Raw genomic sequence first — 19063 nt, forward strand, 5'->3', positions numbered from 1 at the left:
TCCCACTCCAGTCATCAGACAGTGCCTTCTGGCCTTTCACCTGATGTAGTTCTCAGCCTTATGCTTTCTCACTGGCACTTTCTCCCTTTATCCTATCTGGAGCAAAACAAAAAAAAAATTTTTTTTCCCTTGCTGCATGGAAAGGTAGTTTAGCTATCTGTTTAGTGGTTTAGGTTCCCACTAACACCCACACATGGAGAAACAAATTACTTTGCCAAACCATGGCAATTCTCTTCCTAAGAGGAATTCTAGTGCCAGCTATTAAGATAATAACATTTTTACCTCATTATGTAAGTGTAATACTTAAACAATTTTTAATCATTTTAAATACAGGAAAAATAAGTTTCAAGTTTTACCATCATCTGAGAATCTTAACGTATTGACATAAGTATCATAGATCTAATTTTTTCACGTTATAAACCATTACACTGTACAGAAATCCTATAATTTCTGCTATGTTTATTCATATTTATTTCCCCTGTGTTTCCAAGTTCATTGCTTGCTTTTCCAGTTTGTCAGTGCTGCATTATAGGTTAGGTGATTATAACAGATGGCTTTTCGGGTTTGGAGTCTTTGAGTTCCACTGTTTAATTTTACTATCCAGCTTTTACATGGAACATAGGACAGATGTGGGCTTAGAAACAGAGTGGTCTTAGCATCCAGAGAGCAAGCTTTCCTGAAGGCTTATGGCTTTGATAAAATCATTTATGAATTACTTAAATTCTCATCTAGGGTCTCCTCCTAACATTGTTGATATTCTAATATTAGTATGTTATAGGGAAATAAAATTTTTATTCACATAATAGGAGCTTCACTAAAATGTATCCAGTGGCACATATTTATACATACTTAAACCAATATAGTAGTTGAGTTGGAATTAATTAAGGTACTGTATATTATACTTCAAGTATGAGGAGTATCCTGGATACTTAGAAAGCTACAGAAAATCTCTCTGAACTGCATTGTAACAAATGTCCTTAAAATCACTCTCTCTTTAAAGTAAATTTTCCTTTTTGATAACTCTTTGTGTGAGCCTCTTCATCCATCGATTCCTCCCTCTCTTTCTTCCTTCCTTCCCAGTACTTTATTAAGGTATGATTTATGTACATAAAATGCACTAATGTTAAGTGTTACAACTGGATGACTTTCATGTATGTATGACTGTGTGACTGTGTGACTACAACCCACATCAAGACATAAACGTTTCCATCTCCCTAGAAAGTTTCCTTTCCAGTTCTGGAACTTCATAGATCAGTATGATCTCTTTTGAGTCTGTCCTCAGCATAATGTTTTTGAGAGTTATCCATGTTGTTCTGTGTATCAGATTTATCTTATCCTTTTGCTAAGTAGTATTCCATTGTGTGAATATTCCACAGTTTGTTTATCCATTCTTCTTCTGATGAACATTGAGTTGTTCAGTTTTGAGTTATGAATATAGCTGCTATGAGCATTCTTGTATAACTTGTTTTGTAACATAAACACTCATTTCTCCTGGATAAATATCTAGGAGTGGAATTACTTGGTCGTAGGGTATGAATACATTTAATTTTATTGGAAACTCCAGTTTCCCAAAGTGATTGTACCTATTTTACAATCCCACCAACAGTGTATGAGAATTCCAAGTGCTCCATTTCCTCACCAACACTTGATGTTGTGGTCTTTTTATTTTTAGATATTCTGGTAGATGTTATGGTCCATGTATTTTTTTAATTACAAAAATAACTTATGGATACATTTTTATTGTAGAATATTTGCACAACATACAAGTATATAAACTACTTGACCTAGCCACAGCAGTCAGACAAGAAAAAGAAATAAAAGGTATCCAAGTTGGAAGGGAAGAGGTAAAATTGTCATTATATGCAGATGACATGATACTCTATAGAGAAGACCCTAAAGGCTCCACAAAAAAACTATTAGAACTAATAAATGAATTCATCAAGGTAGCAGATTACAAGATTAATATACAGAAATCTGTTGAATTTTTTTTTACACTAACAATGAAATATAAGAAAGAGAAAGGGAAAAAACAATCAAAATAATCCCATTTAAAATTGTGTCGAAAAAATACCTAGGAATAAACCTAACCAAGGAGGTGAAAGACCTATATGCAGAGAACTATAAAACAATGATAAAAGAAATTGAAAATGATTCAAAAAAATGGAAAGATAGCCCATGCTCTTTGATTGGAAGAATTAATATTGTTAAAATGGCCATACTACCCACAGCAACAGATTTAATGTGATCCCTATCAAACTACCCATGACATTTTTCACACAACTAGAACAAATAATCTTAAATTTTTTTATGGAACCACAAAAGACCCAGAATTTCCAAAGCAATCCTGAGGAAAAAGAACACAGCTGGAGGCATAACCCTCCCAGGCTTCAGACAATATTCAAAGCTACAGTAATCAAAACAGCATGGTAGGGCTTCCCTGGTGGCACAGTGGTTAAGAATCTGCCTGCCCTCCCTCGGCCTTACTCCAGGGGCTTTTGCTGCAAAGCATCTGGCATTGCCGGAGGGTACATGAACGAGCACGCATCCCTCCCCAGGGAGACTGCTGTCCTGTGGGGCCCACTCGTGGAGCTGACAGCACATGTCGGGTGGGGTCAGACACGTTCCTTTCTGTACCTGCTGACGGGCGACGCTTAAACAGGGTAGAGGCGTCAGCAACCAGTAAGCGAGAGATGCCACACATGCCTGGAAGAGCCAGAATAAAATGCTAAAGTCCGGTGTAATTGGAACACGGAGCTCGCGTCCAAAGAAACACAAACCAAACAGTTTTGTTACGGAATAATTTCTAACTGATAAGTACCAGAACATGTCAGAGGTTTCCTGTTGTTTGGCAGGAATGCTAACTCGGGGTTTTATTTCGCCTCAGGAAAAAAAAAAAGAATCTGCCTGCCAATGCAGGGGACACGGGTTCGAGCCCTGGTCCCGGAAGATGCCACATGCTGTGGAGCAACTAAGCCTGTGCACCACAACTACTGAGCCTGTGCTCTAGAGCCCACGAGCCACAACTACTCAGCCCGTGTGCCACAACTACTGAAGCCTGTGCGTCTAGAGCCTGTGCTCTGCAATAAGAGAAGCCACCGCAATGAGAAGGCCACGCACCACAACGAAGAGTAGCCGCCACTTGCTGCAACTAGAGAAAGCCTGCATGCAGCAGCAAAGACCCAACACAGCCAAAAATAAATAAATAAAATAAATAAATTTATTTTTAAAAACCTCAGCATGGTATTGGCACAAGAACAGACATATAGATCAATGGAACAGAATAGAGAGCCGAGAAATAAACACATACTTCAGGTCAATTAATCTTTGACAAAGGAAGCAAGCATATACAATGGAGAAAAGACAGCCTCTTCAGCAAGTGGTGTTGGGAGAGCTGGACAGCCTCATGTAAATCAATAACGTACATTAGAACACTCCCTCACATCATACACAAAAATAACTCAAAATGGCTTAAAGACTTAAATATAAGACATGACATCATAGGACGCCTAGAAGAGAATACAGGCAAAACATTCTCTGACATAAATCGTAGCAGTGTTTTCTTAGATCAGTCTCCCAAGGCAATAGAAATAAAAGCAAAAGTAAACAAATGGGTCCTAATCAAACTTACAAGCGTTTGCACAGCAAAGGAAACCATAAACAAAACAAAACAAAACAGCCTAACAGAATGGGAAAAAATATTTGCAACCTGTGGGACCAACAAGGGCTTAATTTCCAAAATATACAAACAGCTTATACAACTCAATATGAAAAAAAACAAAACAACTCAATCCAAAAAGTGGGCAGAAGAACTAAATAGACATTTCTACAAAGAAGGCAACCAGATGGGCAACAGGCACATGAAAAGATGCTCACCATCGCTAATTATTAGAGAAATGCAAATCAAAACTACAACGAGGTATCACCTCACACCAGTCAGAATGGCCATCATCAAAAAGTCTACAAATAATAAATACTGGAGAGGGTGTGGAGAAAAGGGAATCCTCCTACACTGTTGGTGGGAATGTAAATTGGTGCAGCCACTATGGAGAACAGTATGGAGGTTCCTTAAAAAACTAAAAATAGAACTACCATATGATCCAGCAATTGCACTCTTGGGCATATATCTGGAAAAGACAAAAACTCTAATTTGAAAAGATATATGCACCCCAGTGTTCATAGCAACACTATTTACAATAGCCAAGAGATGGAAGCAACCTAAGTGTCCAACAACAGATGAATGGATAAAGAAGATGTGATACACACACACACACACACACACACACAATGGAATATTACTCATCCATAAAAGGAATGAAATATTGCAATTTGCAGCAACATGGATGGGCCTAGAGATTATTGTACTAAGTGAAGTAAGTCAGAGAAAGACAAATATTATATATCACTTATATGTGGAATCTAAAAAAATAATACAAATGGACTTATTTACGAAACAGAAACAGACTCACAGACATAGGAAACAAACTTATGGTTACCAAAGGAGAAGGTGGGGTGGTGTAAATTAGGAGTATGGTGTTAACAGATATGCACCACTATATATAAAATAGATAAACAAGGATGTACTCTATAGCACAGGGAGCTATATTCAATATCTTGTAATAACCTATAATGGAAAAGAATCTGAAAAGAGTATATATATATATATATCTGAATCACTTTGCTGTATACCTGAAGCTAACACGATATTGTAAATCAACTATAGTTCAATGAAAAAAAAAATAAGTATATAGACTACTTGGTTTTTTAACATAGCACCATTGAATACCTTTCCATATGAATCTATGTATATATTCATGTATATATATTCATTTTTAAACTGCTGCACAGTATTCCAAAATTTTTTAACTGTTCACCTATTGAAGGATGTTTAGATCATTTCCAGATTTTTTTGTATTTCCACAGTGCTGTAGAGAACATATCTGCATCTTTGTGTACATATGAAAATATTTCTGTAGGATAGATTCTTAGACTCTCAAATGGAAGATTGCAGAAGTGTTAATCCTAGATTTGTAGACTAGCCAGTAGTTAAAACTTAATCCAAAGTACTATCTGTGTTTTCGTTCCTGGTTTTTGTTTTCTCTGTACTGTGAGTATATAGGTATTGTCATTTTTTTCCCCTTCAGGAGGTAAGAGAATGAAAAATACAAACACACATTTCTTGGGTCATGGGGCAGAAACAATCAGCAGGTTGAAGCAAACCACAACCAGAACATGCTGACAGTTTCTCTATTGTATGCTGACAACTTCCTGCAAGCCAAAACAAAGCTGGTGGGTATGACTTTAACCTTGCCAACAAGTTTTACCTCTTAACAAAAAGCAAAAAATATATGCCTTAAGGATTAAAACTAATTGCCAGATTGAAAATTTAATGCAAGGTTTAAAACAAGTTCTAAGCAAACTAAAAGTCATTTTCCCCCACTGTGATACTTTTATTTAATTGGTGTGAAAATAGGCAAGACAAGGTTTCTATGAAGTCTTCCATCGTTAGAATAGAAAAATTAACACTAAAGTTTCAGAGGTTTGATTTTAGTGAGATATTTAAGTCACTGCAGAAATACTAATGGTCAGATACCTTCAGCGTATTTGTAACAAGGAATCCGAAATTATTATTTTTTGTTTGTTTCTACCAGAAGCTGTCAGTGAGACTTTGTAGAAGTTGGATCAGCAACCAGGCTGGTTTTTTCTGTAAAATAGCAGTATGTTACATAAAGGGATAGTTGTGACATTTAATTAAATACCCAGACAAATAGAATACTCAGGTATCTAGAATGAAATGTGGCCTTATGTTACTTCCAAGGTAGAGATTGTTTTGGTTTGGCGGGCATGATGTGCTAGGCATGGCAAAGTGGGTGGACATAGTCTGTTACTGGAAAGGACTTCTTACTGTTCGCGGCTCACTCAAGGAAGTCCCGAGGATGATGCAGATCTTTACCCCCTGCCTACCGCATCAGTCCAAGCAAAGGACTCCTGGGATGGGTCCCTGAGAGGACTCCCTCCTCCCTTTGATATCCCCTTCTCTTCTCCACAATCTCAACAAACATTTTCTACACCCCTCCTTTCTCCATACAGGCTCCCATCTCCATCCTAGAGGGGTGATGTCTCATCTTTAAGGCTTTAACTCCTTCAAAGTGTTCAGAGTGAAGCATCTATAAGATAAATTAAACATTTTGATTAGAAAAAAACGCTAGGTATCATTGAAAATTTAAGAGATGAGGCTGAAGTAGTATCCTGCTCCTACAATTTTTAAGAAAATAGTGAATAGATTGTTTTCTAACGTTTACTTAGGTATTTTCTTTTAGACCCCTTTTTTTGTGGGAAAAAGAACCATGTTCTTCAGGTTGATTTCCAGGGCAGCCCATTTTTAAAAACTATTTTGTGTCCCTCTTTGTCAGTGGGAACACACCCTTTATCCCCTGTTCCCTAAGTCCAAGCTCTGATGTTGGTGTTGTGACTGGGGAGTGACTCCAGTGGGCAGGACTGGGAAAGGTATGAGGAGCTGGGCGGGAGCTAGGTTGGGGTTCCCAGGATTAGGGAGGAGACTATTTAATGAGCCAGAATGAGAGCAGGAATGGGCCTCACCTAGCGGGGAGGTGAGAGCCAGTGCAGGGACCCAGAGCAAAAGAGAACAGAATTTCCTCTCATCTCCCTCTCTTCCTCTCCTGTCTCCTTACTTCCGACCCCATCTCCCATTGAGAGCGTGGCTGCCAACAGGCTTGGACGTGCTATGATAAGAGGAGGGGGCTATGAGATGGGGTGAGGAGTGATGATGGAAGTCAGCAGGAGGTTGTTGAAGTATAGTGACTATCAAAGCAGCAGCAGTGAGAGAATGGATATTTCTGTGATTGTGTTCAGCCAGGACAACCATTCACATTTAAAAAGTGTTTGCAAGTACGTGGGGACTTTTTAAAAAACATCTAAATAGAGGGTCTGAAATACTGCCCAGCATTAAACTTAATAGAGTTAATTTGGTGAGTCATTTTAGCCTATGCCAACACTTTTTGCATGTAGACAAAAATCTCATATTTTCTTGGGTATAATGCCAATATAGGCAGAAATTCACGGCACCCTTCTTTTCAGAAATGTGAGTTCTGCTTTAGTAGTTCAAATACTTTTGCAAAATATCCCCTCTAGGAACACTTTGATTGGTTTTTGGTTGGTGGAATTGTTTTCAGCAGCATTTGGCCATTCATCCTGCCTTCAAATAGAAGATTGATTGAAGCAAACTTTTGAGTTTTAGAAACAATATATCAACAAAAAAATTGTAACTGTTAAAGAACACCAACTTAAATATTTTGTTCTTTCTATGTATTAGGAGCATTACTTAGAAAACAGATGGAGGCAACCTTTATTTTTCACTAGTTTGAAAAATGTGACACATAGGATGTCATTCTTCTCCAAATAGAAGAGTAGCCTCATAAATGGACAAGGTCAGAGGTTTGGGAGGATGTCAGAGACTTTCACCAGTCTACAGAACCTAGGGATCTTGGGTGCATCCTGTCAAGTCAGAATCTTTTCATCTGGCCTTAGGCCGTGCAGTGGTTTCTCCCAGTGCTGTGATGATTATATCATGTCTACAGGGGTCCACATACCCTCTGTCCCCTTGTCCTTTGTTTTCTTTTTCTATCTTCTTTTCCTACTCTGGTTTGCTGGAATAGATATCCATAAGTTGCCTGGAAGCTGAGGGAATCTATGTTTTAGGGAAGCTGTGAATTATAATAGGAAGATGCATCTTTGCCAGAGCTGTTTACCTTTTAACCATGAGACTTAAAATCATTGTATATTACTTTTAGTACAAATACTGTATATTGCTACAAGCTTGCCTTCCAGAATAATCTTTCATCACTGTCCTCTCACCCCTAACCTTTATATGTTCTGCCCTCCAAGTCAGAATTCTTTCAGTCTCTCCAACTGAACTAAGATCTATCACCTCAGGACCTTTGCACATAATGTTCCCACGCTTATGCCATTCTTTCCCTCATTCTACCACCTCCTCCCCATCCGCAGCATACATACTTGACCTGCTAATCTGTGGGTTTCAGATGAAAGGTCAGGTCTCTGAGAGATCTCCCCTGACTTACTTCCCTCTAGACTAGTTGCATCTGCCCTAGGCCTGTGCCCCCCTCACTTTTCTTATTATAACTCATGTCACAATTTATTCTAATTGTCTATTTAAGTCTTTATTCTTTGGTAGACTGTAAACTTTTAGTTTAGATCCATCTTGTTCACTTTTTCAGTATTTAGCATGTAATAAGTGCTCAATAAATATTTGTTAAAGAATAAAGGCATTCAGAAAAAAAGTGGCACTGTTTATGGGATGTTTCTGATTTTGTCTTTTCTCTTTGGTGCGAGGACATTTACACCAGTGTGGTATTGCTCACTCACCCGTCAAAGGTAACAAGGTGTAGACCCTGTAACATCAAGTATTACGTGTAGTGAGTGCTGTGATGTCAGAGGCACCTCAGGAGTGTTCTTACTCAGTTCGTGGTGTTTTTCACTCTGGGTTTTGCAGTTGCAGGAGCCTAAGGCATCCTGATGTGATAGGACATGATGTTTATATTAAAGGAGTTCTTGTTTGTACAAGGCTGATTGCTTAATGGAAAACCCACCCAGAGAGAGTGGTAAGCTTGGTTAAATACAGGAGGTGAAAATCTCTTCCTTGTTCAGGGGTGAGTAATGTGTTTCTGAGCAGGGTTGCTCAGGCACCTTCAGGTCACAATCACTATAAGTAGCATCATCTAGGGCCTCCCTGGTGGCGCAGTGGTTGAGAGTCCGCCTGCCGATGCAGGGGATACGGGTTCGTGCCCCGGTCTGGGAGGATCCCATATGCCGCGGAGCGGCTGGGCCCGTGAGCCATGGCCGCTGGGCCTGCGCGTCCGGAGCCTGTGCTCCGCAGCGGGAGAGGCTACAACACTGAGAGGCCCGCATACCACAAAAAAAAAAAAAAAAAAAAAAAAAAGTAGCATCATCTTGCAAATTGAAAGGCACATGTATTATATGTTGGTCTGTAATTTTCTTTCCTTAATATCTGTATCAAGTTTTGATATCAGGGTTATGCTGGCTTCATAAAATGAGTTGGGAAGTGTATAAAATACTAGATGTATAATCCCTCCTGTAGCTCTTGCTTTTGACTTATTTATGTTTTCATGATTATAATTTTTTTCATCTAGTGAGTTGTGGGAGTATTTTTAGATCAGGTTTAAAAAAAAATAATGAGACAGATGGAAGAGATTGTCTTTGTGTCATTTTATTCCCCTGAGTAGATGACACTTGTAGCTGAAGGAACAAGTACTTAAATTAACAAGTGGCCCTCTAAAGTGTTTTGAAATGAAGCCTTCAAAAAAGTAATTTAGGGCTTCCCTGGTGGCACAGTGGTTGCGAGTCCGCCTGCCTATGCGGGGGACGCGGGTTCGTGCCCCGGTCTGGGGGGATCCCACGTGCTGTGGAGCGGCTGGGCCCGTGGGCCACGGCCGCTGAGCCTGTGCGTCCAGAGCCTGTGCTCCGCAACGGGAGAGGCTGCAGCGGTGAGAGGCCTGCGTACCGCAAAAAAAAAAAAAAAAAAAAGTAATTTAAAGTGAAACTTAAAAAGTAAAGTCATAATAAATTATCAAATATCCCCCCAATGAGTTGGGGGATAATTATATCCTGTTGATTCCGTTTTAGCAGTTTTAGTATATACAAATATAATTACATGGGATATTTTACTTATAAGCATTTAGTAAGGAGAGTAGAAATTCAAAATAATATATATATATCTACATTTGTCATCTGTAGGCATGAAGTATTCATTTTAACCATCCATCTCTCACAGGATCTCTCTTCCCCACTTTGTGTCTGCTTGGGTGGTCTCCTTTCCTAGTCCCAGCTATGAACCAGCACAGCCCACTACCACTGAGTGAAATGAAGAGGAGGGAGAAAAATTAAAATCTGTCTATCCAAGCTAAGAGTAGTATTACATTATGCTTGCATAGTGATTTTAATTTTACTTATTTTTTCATATTCTAAAACACATATTTTAGAACATTTAGAAGATACAGAAAAGTATGAAGAAGATGATAAAAATGACTTGTAATTCCACTACCTAGAGATGACCATTGTTAATATTTTGGTGTTTATCACAGTACCTGACTGACCTATAGGAGGGACTCAATAAAGATTGGGTTAATGAATGAATTTAACCCAGTCCCTCCCCCGTTCTTCTGGTAAAATGGGAAGATTATATCATATACCACTTTAAAAATTAATAGACTAGTTTTTAGAATAGCTTTAGATTTACAGAAAAATTGAGCGGGTGGTACAGAGTTCTATTCCCCTTCCCCCCAGTTTCCTCCATTATTAACATTTCACATGACTGTGATACATTTATTACAATTAATGAACCAATATTGATATGTTATTGACTGAGTCTGTAGTTTATTCCATTTTCCTTAGATTTTACCTCATGTCCTTTCTCTTTTCCAGGATCCTATCCAGGATATCTCATTTAAGTTATTTCTTTAGACTCCTCTTCTCTGCAACTGTTTCTCAAACTTTCCTTGTTTTTGATGACCTTGAGAGTTTTGAGGAGTACTGGTCAAGTATACGGTAGAACACCCTATATTAGAATTTGTCTGATGTTTTTCTCATGATTAGACCAGGGCTACAGGTTTTTGGAAAGGAGATCACAGAAGTAAAGTGCCATTCTCATCAAATGTCGAGGGTACATACTATCAGCATGATTTATGACTGTTGATGTTGACTTTGATCACCTGGCTGATACAGTTATTGTCAGGTTTCTCCACTGTCAAGTCACTCTTTATTTCCCCTTTCAATACTGTACTCTTCGGAAGGAAGTCTCCATGTGCAATCTACACTTAAGTGTTGGGAGTTATGCTCCTTCTTCTTTAAGGTGGAGTATCTATATAACTTATTTGGAATTCTTCTGCACTGGAGATTAGTGTTTTCTCCCCCCATGTATTAATGTATTCAGTTACTTCTTTATATCATTGTGGACTCATGAATACTTATACTTTGAGTTATAATCCAATGTTACCTAACTTTGTTGCTCAAATTGTTCTAGCTTTGGCCATTGGGCGCTCTTTTACTTGGCTCCTGGGCTCCTTTTGACATGCCCCATGGATTTTGTATGTGTGTGTGTGTGTGTGTGTGTTTTGGGCACTTCCTTACTTTCTAGCACTACAGGATGCTCCAGGGTCATCTTGTATGTGTCCTGCCCCAGTCCTAAAATCAGCCATCTCTCAAAAAAGTGTTGGTTCCTTTTACTGAAGATTGGTATTAGAAATCAATATCTGGGTAGTAAGTGTGCTCATTGTCACTGGAATGTTGTTTCTTTTAGGCCTTCTCAGCTGACATAGCAAAGAAATATATGTGTGCAAGGTAACCCCACATATAAATATATCTATAAGCAATTTCTATACATAACCACCTGTATCTATACAAAGTTAAACATGAGTTCATATTGATGTCTCCAACTCTTAATTCATTTTAGACTCCTTCCTATTCTTTTTTTAAATTAAGCTCACATTGTTTTATAACATTATGTAAGTTTCATTTGTACAACATTATATTTATAACATTATGTAAGTTTCATTTGTCCATTATATTTCTTCTTCTGTCTACATTACAGTGTGCTCACCACCAAAAATTTAGTTTCTATCTGTCATGTACAGTTGACCCCCTTTTACCCATTTCACCGCCCCCCCACCCCCAATAACCAATACTCTGTTCGCTGTATCTACGTGTTTGTTCTTTTTGGTCTGTTTTGTTCATTTATTTGTTTGTTTTTTATATTTCACATATGAGTGAAATCATACAGTATTTGTTTCTCCCTCTGACTTATTTTGTTTAGCATAATACCCTCAAGATCCATCCATGTTGTCACAAATGTCAAGATTTCATCATTTTATAGCTGAATGGTAATATATTGTATTTATATATACCACATCTTCCTTATCCATTCATGTACTGATAGCTGTTTCCATATCTTAGCTATTGTAAAAAATGCTATGCTGAATATAGAGGTACATACATCTTTTTGAATTAGTGTATTTTGTATTCTTTGGATAAATACCCAGAAGTGGAACAGCTGGATCATATATTAGTTTAATTTGTAATTTTTTGAGGAATCTCCATACTGTTTTCCATAGTGGCTGCACCAATTTACACTCCTACCAACAATGCATGAGGGTTCCTTTTTCTCCACATCTCCTCCAGCACTTATTACTTCTTACCTTTTTGATAATAGTTATTCTAAGGGGTGTGGGGTGATATCTCATTGTGGTGTTGATTTGCATTTCCCTAACAATGATGTTGAACATCTTTTCTTGTGTCTGTTGGCCATCTGTATGTCTTCTTTGGAAAAATGTCTATTCAGCTCTTCTCCTTAATATTCTTGCTGCTTGCTCCTATCTTTTCCACTCCAACACTAAGAAACTTGGCTCCCACCATTCATCATCCATTTATTGTTTGATTAGAGTATACATTTATAGCAGTATAAGAATTGAAAACCCCTACACCCATTGGAAACAACTTTATTGACTAGGGTCCAGTATTCACGTGCAGTTCCTTTTGCCTTTGGTCTTATAGACTACCCATTTCCAGTGTTACTTAGGTAACACTGGGGGGTACCTTTCCCCCATTTCTTCAGTGAGCTTAATTCATATATTTGTAATCAGTTAGATTATGTTGTTACAGTCTGCATTTTTTCCTGAGATTCCCCAACCTGCTAAATGATTTTTTGAAATTTGCAGACATTAAGGCTCATTCTTTGTGTTGTAAAGTCCTATAGGTTTTGATAATTACATAAAGCCATGTGTCAACCACTATTAAAGTATCATACAGTATAGTTTCACTGCCCTATCCTATATGTTTTGATAGTTACATAAAGCCATGTGTCAACCATTATTAAAATATCATACAGTATAGTTTCACTGCCCTATCCTATAGGTTTTGATAATTACATAAAGCCATGTGTCAACCACTATTAAAGTATCATACAGTATAGTTTCACTGCCCTAAAAGCCTCCTGTGCTTTACCTATTCATCCCTCCCTGACTCCTCTTGAACCCCTGATCTTTTTGTAGTGTTGCCTTTTCCAGAATGCTATGTAGTTGGAATCATACAGTATGTAGCCTCTTCAGATTGGCTTCTTTCACATAGTGATATGCATTTAAACTTCCCCCATGTTTTTTCATGGCTTGAGAGCTCATTTCTTGTTAGCACTGAATAGTATTCCACTGTTTGTATGTACCACAACTTATTTATCCACTCACCTACTGAAGGACACTTTGGTTGCTTCCAAGATTTTAGCAAGTATAAACAAAGCTGCTAAACATTTATGTGCAGATTTTTGTGTGGACATAAGTTTTCAACTCAATTGGGTGAATACTCAGGAGTGTGATTGCTGGATCTTTTGATAAGACTATGTTTAGCTTTGGAAGAAACCAAACCATCTTCCAAAGTGGCTATACCATTTTACATTCCCATCAGCAATTAATGAGAGTTCTGGTTGCTCTACATCCTTGCCAGCCATCAGTATTGTCAATTTTTAAAAATTTATCCATTCTAATAGTTACATAGTGATACCGCATTGTTGTTTTAATTTGCAATTCCCTAATGACATATGATGGTGAGTGTCTTTTCATGTGCTTATTTGTCATCTGTGTATCTTCTTTGGTGAGAAGGTACACAGGTGACAAATGCACATCTTATGTCCATTTTAAAACTGGGTTGTTTGTTTTCTTATTGTTGAGTTTTAAGAGTTCTTTGAATATTTTGGATATAAGTCCTTTCTTAGATATGTGTTTTGTAAAGATTTTCTACCAGTCTGTGGCTTGTCTTTTCATTCTCTTAACACTGTCTTTTGCAGAACAGAAGTTTTCCATTTTCATGAAGCCTAAATTATTTCTTTCATTCATCATGCTTTTGGTCTTGTAACTAAAAACTCATTGCCAGACCCAAGGTCACCTGCATTTTCTCCTGTGTTATCTTCTAAGGTTTTAGTTTTGCATTTTACATTTAGGTCTATGATCCACTTTGAGTTAATTTTTGTGAAAAGTTAGAACTGTGCCTTGTTTTTTTTTCATTTGGATGTTTAGTTGTCACAGCACAATTTGTTAAAAAGACTATCCTCTCTCCACTGAATTGCCTTTACATCTTTGTCAAAGATCAGTTGACTGTGTTTGTGTGAGGCTATTTCTGTGTTCTCTGTTCTGTTCCATTGATCTGTGTCTGTTCTTCCAACAGTGCTACTCTATCTTGATCACTGTAGCATAGTAGTAAGTCTTTAAGTTGAGTAATGTCAGTCCTTCAGCGTTCCTCCTTCTTTCTCCTCCTGTCATCCTCCCTCTACTCTTCCTCTTCCTCCTCCCCCCTTCCTCTTCCTTTTCTTGTTCTCCTTCCTCTTCTCCTTCTCCTTTTCATTCAGTATTGTGTTAAAATATGCTGTGAGAATTTTTGAATTCCTTAAATTTTCTTCATGAATATTATTTTTAATTGGTTATATAATATTTCATTATATGATCTATGATATAACCAATAACCAGGGTTTAGTGGAAAAAATACAGAACATTTGATATCTCATTTTTGTAAATGAAAATAAAAAGGTTTTGTTAGCACAGAATAAAAACTGAAAGAGTTAGGAGTTCCCTGGTGGTCCAGTGATTAGGACTCCATGCTTCCACTGCAGGGGGCACAGGTGCAATCCCTGGTCAGGGAATTAAGATCCCGCATGCTGCCCGGTGTGGACAAAAAACAAACAAAAAAAACCTGAAAGAGGATGGGATTGCAAATTTTGTTCCTTATATCAATTTCTTTATTTTCCGATGTTTCTACAGTGAGTAACAATGCCTTTTTTATTAGAGGGAAAGGTAAATATGTTTGTGTTTGTTTTCTAAAGTGTGAGAAATATCTTTTCTTCCGTTTCCCCTCTCAATCTGATATTGGTAATTTGGGTTTTCTCTTTTTTCCTTTTATGAATCTTGATAAAACCTTTAGGGACTTATCAAATTTATTGGTCTTTTAAAAGAACCAACCAATGTTTTTTCAGCTCTCTATTTAATTGATTTCCATTCTTATCTTTATTAATTTCTTTTTCCTGCTTGGAGTTTAATTTGTTCTTCTTTTTCTAGTTTCTTAAGATGAAAACTTAGATCATTGATTTTAATCCTTTCTTCTTTTCTACCATAAGCATTTAAAGCTGTATGTTTCCCTTAAGTGTGGATTTAACTGCGTCCTACAAATTTGGATGTGTTGTATTTTATAATCATTCAGTTTATTCAAAGAAGAGTATTTCCTCTTTGATTTATGTTACTTCGAATTGAGGCTTTTTAGATATCTCATTGTTATTGATTTCTAACTTATTTTATGGTCAGAGAACATACTCTAAGATTTTAGACTTTTGGTGTTTATAAGACTTATTTTATGGACTAGAATAAGGTATATCTTGGTGAACATTTCATATGCACTTTAAAAAAGTGTATTCTGTAGTTGTTAGATGTAGCATTCTATGAATGTCAATTAGATCAAAGTTGTTGATAGTGTTGTTCAGGTCCTCTATCTCTTTGCTGATTATTTGTCTAGTTGTTCTATTAGTTTCTGAAACAGGGTAGTAAAATCCCCAACTATGATTGTAGATATGTCTTTTTTTTTTTTTTTTTTTGCGGTACATGGACCTCTCACTGCTGTGGCCTCTCCCGTTGCGGAGCACAGGCTCCGGACGCGCAGGCTCAGCGGCTATGGCTCACGGGCCTAGCCGCTCTGCGGCATGTGGGATCCTCCCGGACCAGGGTACAAACCCGTGTCCCCCGCATCAGCAGGCGGACTCTCAACCACTGCGCCACCAGGGAAGCCCTGTAGATCTGTCTTTTTCTTACTCTAGTTGCATTGGAATTTGCTTCAAGTATTTTGCAGCTATTTTATTATGTGCATACACTTCATAATTGTTCTATCTTCCTGATGACTTGGCCCTTTTATCATTATGAAATATCCCTCTTTATCTCTTGTAATACTCCATGTACTGAAGTCTACTTTGTCTTACATTAGTATACCCATTCCATCTTCCTTATGCTTACTCTTTGCATACTGTATAATTTCCATTCTTTTTTTTCAGCCTATCTGTGTCTTTATATTTAAAGTGTGTCTCTTATAGATTACTTTGAACAATTATATGCCAATAAAATGGACAACCTAGAAGAAATGGACAAATTCCTAGAAATGTACAATCTCTCAAGACTGAATCAGGAAGAAATACAAAACATGAATTGAATCAGTAATTGAATCAGTATTTTAAAAACTCCCAAGAAACAAAATTCCAGGACTAGATGGCTTTACAGGTGAATTCTGCCAAACATTTAGAGAAGGGTTAACACCTATCCTTCCCAACTATTCCAAAAAAATTGCAGAGGAAGGAATGCTCTGAACACATTCTGTGAAGCCAGTATCACCCTGATACCAAAACCAGACAAAGATAAAACAAAAAAAGAAAATTACAGTCCAGTATCACTGATGAACATAGATGCAAAAATCCTCAACAAAATATTAGCAAACCAAATCATACACCATGATCAAGTGGGATTAATCCCAGGGATGCAAGGATGGTTCAATATCCACAAATCAATCAGTGTGATACACCACATTAACAAATTGAAGAATAAAAATCATATGATCATCATATGTTGCAGAAAAAGATTTTGACAAAATTCAACATCCATTTATTATAAAAACTCTCAGTAAAATGGATATAGAGGGAATATACCTCAACATAATAAAGGCCATGTGTGACAAGCCTACAGCTAACATCATACTGAATGACGAAAAGCTGAAAGTATTTCCTCTAAGGTCAGGAACAAGATAAGTATGCCCTTGAGGGTATTATGCTAAGTGAAATAAGTCAGACAGAGAAAGACAAATACTGTGTGATTTCACTTATATGTGGAATCTTAAAAACAAAACAAATATGAACAAATATAACGAAACGGAAACAGAGTCATAGATACAGAGAACAAACAGGTGATAGCCAAAGGGGAAGGTAGTGGGGAGGTGGGAGGAGAGAAATAGGTGAGGGAGATTAAGAGGTACAAACTTCCAGTTACAAAATAAATGAGTCACAGGTTTGAAATGTACAGTTTGGAGAATATAGCCAATAATTATGTAATATCTTTGTATGCTGACAGATAACTAGATTTATCATGGTGATCATTTTGAGATGTATAGAAATTTTGAATCATTATGTTGTGTGCCAGGAACTAACATAGTGTTGTAAGTCAATTATACTTCAAAAACAAATAAACTCATAGAAAAAGAGATCAGATTTGCAATTGCCAAAGGTGGAGGGTGGAGGGAGGGAGGGGGAACTGAATGAAGACAGTCAAAAGATACAGATCTCCAGGGCTTCCCTGGTGGCGCAGTGGTTGAGAGTCCGCCTGCCGATGCAGGGGACATGGGTTTGTGCCCTGGTCCAGGAAGATCCCACATGCCGTGGGGCGGCTGGGCCCGTGAGCCATGGCCACTGAGCCTGCGCATCCGGAGCCTGTGCTCCGCAATAGGAGAGGCCACAACAGTGAGAGGCCCGTGTACCGCAAAAAAAAAAAAAAAAAGATACAGATCTCCAGTCATAAGATAAATAAGTACTAGGGATGTAATGTACAACATGATAAATATAATTAACACTGCTGTACAGTTTATATGAAAGTTGTTAGAGAGTAAATCCTTAGAGGTCTTATCACAAGGAAAAAGTTTTTTATTTCTTTAATTTTGTGTCTATATGAGATGATAGGTATTCACTAATCTTATTGTGGTAATCATTTCATGGCATATGTAAGTCAAATCATTATGCTATACATCTTAAACTTACATAGTGCTGTATGTCAATTATATCTCAATAAAACTGGAAGGAAAAAAATGTCTCCTGTAGACAGCATATAATTGGGTCTTGCATTTTTATTCAGTTAGAAAAATCTCTGCTTTTTAATTGAAGTGTTTAATTCATTTACATCTAATATAACTATTGTTATGGATGGATTTAGGGTCTACCATTTAACTGTCTGTTTTGCAATTGTCACATTTTTTTTATTACACTTTAAAAAAAATTAATCAAATGCTTTTAGTATTCCATTTTAATTTCTCTATTTTAAAAAATTGTTCCTCCTTACTTTGTTTGTTAGGGTTGTTCCAGTGATTACAATATGTTCCTTAACTTATCACAGGCTACTCAGAGTTAATTTTATACCACTAAAGGGGGTTCATTTTCTCCCCTTCCCCCATCCTCTGTTTTATTTCTGTCACATATTTTGCATGTACATATGTTATAAACTGTGCAATGCAGTGTTATAATCTGTGCTTTAGCTTGCCAGTTATCTTTTGAAGAAATTAAGAGAAAGAGGAAAAAAGTGATTTTATATTTATCCACATATTTAGCATTTTGGTAACCCTGTAGATCTGAATTTCCTTTTGGTGTCAGTTCCCTTCAGCTTGATGAATTTCATTTAGAATTTTTTTTTTTTTTTTTGCGGTACGTGGGCCTCTCATTGTTGTGGCCTCTCCCGTTGCAGAGCACAGGCTCCGGACGCGCAGGTTCAGCGGCCATGGCTCACGGGCCCAGCCGCTCCATGGCATGTGGGATCGTCCCGGACCGGGGCACAAACCCATGTCCCCTGCATCGGCAGGCGGACTCTCAACCACTGTGCCACCAGGGAAGCCCTAGATTTTTTTTTTTTTTTTTAGAGCAGGTTTGTTAGCAAAAAGTTTTCTCAGTTTTTGTTTATCTGAAAAAGTCTTTGTTTTGCCTGTACATTTTGACAGCTATTGTCATTGGATATAGAATTCTGGGTTGACAGGTTTTTTTCCCTTTTTCTTTTCAGCACTTTAAATATGTCGCTCTAGTGTCTTCTGGCCTCCATTATTTTTGATGAAAAGTCAACTCTCATTCCTATCATTATTTTCTTATGGGTAATGGGTCATTTTCTCTAGCTTCTTTGAAATTCTTCTCTTTATCTTAGGTTTTCAGCAATTTGACTATAATTGCCAGTGTTTAGTTTTCTTTATGTTTATC

General features: G+C 37.4%; 1 protein-coding gene and 1 non-coding gene across 2 annotated transcripts in view; both read left to right on the top strand.

Moving 5' to 3' along the window:
• Nucleotides 1-2469: 2469 nt before the first annotated feature.
• On the top strand, nucleotides 2470-2597 carry LOC132479381 (small nucleolar RNA SNORA49). Its single transcript, XR_009530502.1, has one exon. It is a non-coding gene; the product is annotated as a small nucleolar RNA SNORA49 (small nucleolar RNA).
• SKAP1 (src kinase associated phosphoprotein 1) overlaps nucleotides 2530-19063 on the top strand; it is a 269272-nt gene continuing 252738 nt past the window's right edge. The window contains exon 1 of the mRNA XM_060081646.1: nucleotides 2530-2611. Coding sequence (XP_059937629.1) covers nucleotides 2530-2611 — 82 coding nt within the window. The remainder of the gene's footprint in view (nucleotides 2612-19063) is intronic.

The sequence above is a fragment of the Mesoplodon densirostris genome, chromosome 18 (genome assembly GCF_025265405.1).
Source record: "Mesoplodon densirostris isolate mMesDen1 chromosome 18, mMesDen1 primary haplotype, whole genome shotgun sequence".
NCBI classification, from domain to species: domain Eukaryota; kingdom Metazoa; phylum Chordata; class Mammalia; order Artiodactyla; family Ziphiidae; genus Mesoplodon; species Mesoplodon densirostris.